The sequence below is a fragment of the Squalius cephalus genome (genome assembly GCF_949319135.1).
Source record: "Squalius cephalus genome assembly, chromosome: 4".
Taxonomy (NCBI): Eukaryota; Metazoa; Chordata; class Actinopteri; order Cypriniformes; family Leuciscidae; genus Squalius; species Squalius cephalus.
This window is the reverse complement of record NC_137125.1, coordinates 45,364,596-45,371,070: the sequence shown is the minus strand read 5'-3', so window position 1 is coordinate 45,371,070 and position 6,475 is coordinate 45,364,596. Positions and strand designations below refer to the sequence as shown.

Below are 6,475 nucleotides of genomic sequence, written 5' to 3'. Positions count from 1 at the left end.
AGTTTATTGATTTAAAAAACGATTGTATTGGTTCCGCTAAAGAAAATAGTCCGTTCCGTCTCTATGGTTAGAATACTGCGCCCATAGCAACGCTCTGTTTTTCATGGCAACGGTGTGTTACTTAGCAGCGGTCTGTTAACAAGAATTATTATATACCAATAATTACCAATGCCAATAATTACCAATACAAAAAATACCAATAACTGAATGGTAGTTAGATGTACAAATACATGTAAGCCTAAACATAAAATCAAAAGCAATTGGAATGAGGATCTCTACTGCTAAATTGTATAAAACTTGTTTTGAGGCTCTGTCAATCTTTCTCACAATAATCAGAGATAAAGTTCATTTATCATTTTCACCTCATGTAGGCTACAAAAGAGAGACTCATAAAAGTGTCTCAAAAGAGTTAATAAATAAAATGAAATCCTTGAACACACACAGTAAATAATAAAAAAATAAGGACGTAAGTTATTCATCAAAAATGTCAATTATCACTCTTAATAGAATTTGTAATAAGACATATTGCACATTTGCATACTGCATTGCATTCACACACAACATGCAATGTGCATCAATAAAGGTCCATTCTTTTACATTTTTACTTAAAAAACACAGCTTTATTTACAAAAGGTCTGAAATAAAAAAAGCTGGTGATTTTCACAGCATTTTAGCTTCACGATTACATCATCAGTCAGTGTTATTAATATGACTAGTCTAGATGCCAACTGAGCAACGCTTGCGAACCAGAGGGAGGCTTGTCTTGTCACCATCACAGGTTTTTTCCGGGAAGTCATGTGACTTTTTTTCAGCGCGCGGCATACTTGTCAAGGGCGCGAAACACAAACGTTTGCTTGCAAACGCACTTCAGTCCATGAAAACAAATATATAAAAGTGGAGATTTAAAAAAAAACTCAGAGCAAAATTGGAGGACTTTTCATTTTTAATAGAAAGCGAAACCCTTACATTTCGTCTGTTTGTTTTTTTAATCCAATCACCGTCTTGATCGCTCAGTTGCTAGGCAGACATGTATGTTTTAGGTTGGGCAAATAACTGAAATTCACTGCAGTCACTATGATGTTGATTTAACTTCAAAGTACAGGCAATAAGACAGTACAGACTATTTGAAACAAATAAACACAATTGTTTCATTAGGTTTTCTAAATTTTATTTTCCTCTCTAAAAAAATTACATTTTCTCGGTAGCAGTTTGTCAAATTGAATTATTCATATTCATTAATATTACAATTTGCAGTTGTGAACATATGTAGATTAACAAGAGGATAATAACAACTGGTTTAAAAGAGATAGTTGGTTGTAATATTTGTAATTAGCCTAATTTCAAAATAAAGCCAGAAACAGTCAGGATTTACACAAAGAGGAATGAAATCAGTGAAAAAGACCCATAAACTAATCAAACCCCATCCAAAAATACATGTAGCAGCTACTTTGGTTTAAATTATCCTTGCTCTTGTGAAGAAAAATGTCAACTCAAGGAAAGCTAAAATCACGGAAGTTGCGATGTAATTTGTATGAATAGTGCATCTTGAGCAACATTAGCTTTGTGATATGGGACAGAAGGATAAATATGGTCTCTGTAGACGATGAAAAATGTCCAAAAAAAAAACATGACAAATTATCCTAGGAAAAAAGAAAGAAAAACACACACCTTTATTCCTCTTTACATCTCTGAACTGACACATTTTAATGATAAAAAAAAAACTTGGTATTGCTATATTTGTTTAATTAATAATCAACAAGGTAACACTTACCACCCTTTGTCTGCCTTTGATTGTTAGCTTTACATGTTGTTCTCTGCAGAAAAAACATAAGATGTTCAATACAAGTGCTATGTCATGTAAACCAAATACACAAGGTATCTTCTAGAAATACACACATAACACTCACCCCAAACAATGTTCTTTGTATCGCTCATGTGTCGAACGCTGCAGGAGTAATCTTCGCCTTTCTGTGGTGTGAAGGAGGCGCTCTTGGTGAGGTGAAACTGCCAGCCCTTTTCGAAGGCCAGGTCAGTCTGCTGGGCGTTAGACATACTCTCTCCATTTTTCAGCAGTTCAATGGTGATATCAGGAGGGTGGAAACCACTCACATAACAGATCAGGGTGTTCGGTTTTCCATACTCTCCTGGAAAATGGCTGTACAGCTGAATCTTGGGTCTGGCTGAAAATAGAGTTTAAAATATTAGTTTACAAAGATAACGCGCAAGTAAAGTAAATTTGATCATGAAACGAGAAGATTGTAACTTCCAGACTTCATTTCATGAATTGTCCCAAACAAAACACAAATTACATCAGAATTCCTCATTCACTTTGCAATGTCTTTACAGGCCTACAGTCTGTTTAGCTAAAGAGACCCTACAAATTATAACCTCGGTACAGTAGGCCTAACATTAGTTGTTATATAAAACATACTAATATGCATAAATTAATTATTTTCAATCACAATAAGACATAACTTTGGTTATATATAAAAAAGATTATCATTTAGGCCTAGTGACATGACACATTGTTTTGTAAATGAAGGCTAGGAAAAATACAACAATAATAATAAAATCAATTCTATAGATACATAGTGACATATTATAGCTAACACATATATAGATATTTTAATCCTCAAGGGGAAATCCAGTTGCAAGTCACACGATAGAATCAACAATACAGCACAATAAACAAACAATAAGATACAGAATTCACATAAGCAATTTGAATTACTTACAGACTTTCCCTTGTACAGTGACGTACAGTACACAGAGCAGGGCAAAACACACGAGTCCTCGCATTTTTGCGGATTTATTCGAGAGTATCAAAGAAAGTATCCTGTGCCTCTCAGGTCTAAAGAAGACAATATTGAAAGTAAAACACCAGTAACCTTAAATGCACTGCACCACCGACACAAGCACAGCCTCCAAGATGACAGGGAAGCCAATAGCAAAATTTCTACAAGCTGTTGTTGGGTAGATTTGATCTAGGGAGGTTATACAGACTGTGGCAATGATCTGGTGGAACAGTCCCTTTTGGAAATACCCGAACTTACCTAAACAAAAATAAGACACCTCCCTCCTTTTCTTCATCAACAAAACCGATCCACCATTACGTAAATCACCATGAACCAAAACAATTCAATAACCATTTAAAATGTTAATATTTAAAATGCAAATATAGGTTATCCTAATATTAAAAGAGCACATGGGTAGTGAACGGAGTTAAATAGCAAAGTGACATGCTATACTGCACTTCTAAAACTATTTTAAGCATTTTAATTTGAATAATTTTTTGTTTTACATATAAACAGAGACTATATTATATTTGTAAAAAAAAAAAAAAATGTAAGAATACTTTAGGACTATGACATAATATTTGCTTATATGTTAAGGAGTTCTCACACCAAATGACTTTAAATAAAGTGCATACATAAATAAATAAAATATAATTATATAATCTTATACTAATATATATATATATATATATATATATATATAAAACTCACAGAATAGAATTAAACACAATTTTATTGATAAGCAAGCTACTGCAGGGAAGGTACAGTAGGGAAGTCCCCCAAACAGATCTTGGCAGGTGGTGCTGGGGAAAATGGGGGTTTAGAAAAATTCCAATGGCGCTCTGCTCTGAGTTGAGCTGCTTCGGGACGGAAATAAATAAATAGATAGAAAAAAAACAGATATACGGCTAAGGCCGTATGTGAAATTGGCCATCCAGTGCAGGTATAGGTCACAGTGAATGCAGAAAGTACATAGGCCTACTGACTTATCATTCCTAACCTCATCTCTGCCTTTCATTCTTTCTTTCTTTCTTTCTTTCTTTCTGGCAATTACAAATAAACTTATGCAAAATAGCAGCCATTTATATAGGCTACTTATTTCTGGTTACAATGTAGTCTATTACTTGTGGTGAACACTATTAAAAACTTCATACTGTATGTAAAACCTTGGGAACCTTTTCTGCTATCTAGCAAAGAATATGGATGGGCGATATGACCAAAATCTCAATTTTACTTCACAGTAACAATATCATGGTTTCACAATTCTCAATATCAGCTTTGATTCCACAGCATAAACTGAATTTCAAACTCAGAAATCTTTTTTTTTTTTTTCAGGTAGTCCAATGCTTTTTAAGTAATTTTATGTTTTATGTCAAGTTTATTTATTTCTATAAGTTTATTAAAATTAGAAAGTGTATCTAAAATTTAAAATTAGACTTAATTTAGATTCATTTGACACCATTTACCCCTTTTTGATTATTTTTTATGTACAATAAAACTAAAAGCTGAAGATTTTTGTGGTGTATCATTCATCAGTGCTTCTTTTTCCCCTCCAACGTTCCAATAATGCCCACTAAAAGCTGCACGGATAAATTTGCTTACCCCACTAATAGGCCCATCTATGTAAACGATTTAGAAAAAGCTCCATCAATTCAAACTTTATATCATCGCTGATATGTAGTGTCATATCATCCAGTCCTAACATGCAGTAAACACATTTGACAAGCTAGTTGATAAAAATCAACAACCGGTCAAGACTGATTGGCTTACGCTATTTTCCCACTTGTCTGTGCTCTTTTATTCTTTCATGTTAACTGAAGTGAATAATGCACTATTTTAACTTTAATCAACAAGTAGAATTGATCATGACATTCTCACCTTATAAAAAAAAGAAAAGCTGATCCAATGCTGAGCTAGTGAATGTCTGAACTAGTTGATGCACAAAATCAGTACCCTGATAAAGAGGTTGACTGATTTTTTCCAAAGGCTTTAAAATACAAAATAGTTTGTATTTCAAATACGTATTTTAAATACATGTATCTGAAATACTGCCCATCCCTGGCCGTATAGAGTTTCATGACCGAACAATGCCTATGTATAGGCTATATGTAACATATAATTACCTTTTAACAGAGACTAATTCTGTTTCAGTACATGAATAATCAGCTTAGTGTATACCTGTATACGTAAATAGTTGGATTTATGTCAAGCCTTATGCAGTAAACCAGATTCTAATGTAATATTGTCCTTGATTCCCTAACATTTCCATATGTCTGTTACTGGGGATACCAAATTGTGAGAACATCACAGATTAGAAAAAACAATTAATAAAATATTATTTTTGGGGCAGAGTGCAAAGTGAAAGCCTACATTTGTAAATCTGAGACTGGTATAAAAAAAATAAAAAAAAATGCAGAGCTAAATAAAGCATCAGCCATAGGAATGCTTAAGTTATCCCTGTTCCTCATGCTTTTGGGTTGTATGGAATACAGTGGTGAGCCAGAGCAATAAAGAAACGCATATGAATTGTGGCTTGGCCTGGATGCCAGATTCCCTGCCACAACATTCTTCATCTCAGTCTCTATGGAAACTAAGCACAATATTATGACACTGTGCTTTGTGTAGATCTGTAATCCAATGTATTAAACTGCTGGAAAAAATAAGTCTAAAACTCTAGTTTATGCACCTTTTGTGCCGTCTGCTTTGGAAGTGCTTTCACTTTAAGTTCAACCATGAAGGATGTTTCCTTGTGCATTGGTTTGTTTGGGCAATTAAATAAAACAAAAGCAGATTTACCAGCCTGGGCACATTTCAGACTTGTCAACTTTGCAAATAATAGTTTCTCTTCTGATAAATAATTAGCATACAGCAAGTCAATATGTATGTATACACATACACACATCTTTGAGTATTGTCGCATTAGACAACTACATATCAAAATCAAGTGGCAGGTGACTAGATAGACCATTCAAAATGAAAACAAAAGATATTTAGATTCTTTAGTTGTTATTTTAATTAAATCTATAAAAGCATTAAATTATATGACACCTGTGTTAATTTGCCACTTGGTGAAATGAACTTTATTTGAGTGTGGCTTAAGTGTCCAAATACAGTTGGGCCCACTATAAACAAAAAGTGAAAGTAGATTTCAAGGCATGAACAAAGCTTGATCTCTGGGAAATCACGTGATAAAGTCTGGGATTTTTTTTTATTATCATTGTTACATACACGGAAGTAAATCTAGAGAACAATGACTATTGCCCAATATTGACTCTATATCTAAATCGAAAATGAAAAAAATTGTAAATCAACATCATCTGATCATCTACTGGGGTTTTTTGTTGTTGTTTGGTTTTTGTGGTTAAACACTCAAACTGGTACTTTTGGAGATATCAAAATATAAGGCAGCTTGCAATGGCACCATTTTTCCCACTAGCTGTCAGCATTGTACAAGCATTTAAGATGAAACTGAAGTCATGCACAGAATTAAAGGGATAGTTCACCCAAAAATGAAAATCCTGTCATCATTTACTCGCCCTCAAGTTGTTCCAAACCTGTATGAATTTCTTTCTTCTGCTGAACACAAATGAATATATTTAGAAGAATATGGCTGATCAAACAGTTGATGGACCCTTTTGACTTCCATAGTTAAGGGTATACTATGAAAGTCAATGGGGTCC

The 6,475-nt window shown here is 33.7% G+C and overlaps 1 protein-coding gene across 1 annotated transcript; it reads right to left on the bottom strand.

The window, feature by feature from the left end:
- Positions 1 to 1,143: 1,143 nt before the first annotated feature.
- b2m (beta-2-microglobulin) lies at positions 1,144 to 2,986 on the bottom strand. The gene is made up of 4 exons (XM_079868194.1): positions 2,736 to 2,986; positions 1,908 to 2,180; positions 1,772 to 1,814; positions 1,144 to 1,640 (listed from the first exon to the last, which is right to left on the bottom strand). The coding sequence occupies exons 1-3, from the start codon at positions 2,797 to 2,799 to the stop codon at positions 1,801 to 1,803; spliced, it is 351 nt and encodes a 116-aa protein (XP_079724320.1). The 5' UTR covers positions 2,800 to 2,986; the 3' UTR covers positions 1,144 to 1,640; positions 1,772 to 1,800.
- Between the last annotated feature and the right edge of the window lie 3,489 nt (positions 2,987 to 6,475).

Bases quoted from the DNA above. Each gene is read 5' to 3' on its own strand.
- b2m (XM_079868194.1), bottom strand. From the start codon at position 2,799: ATGCGAGGACTCGTGTGTTTTGCCCTGCTCTGTGTACTGTACGTCACT. The intron at 2,181-2,735 runs GTAAGTAATTCA...CTCTATTTTCAG, and splicing joins CACTGTACAAGGGAAAGTCT to CCAGACCCAAGATTCAGCTG.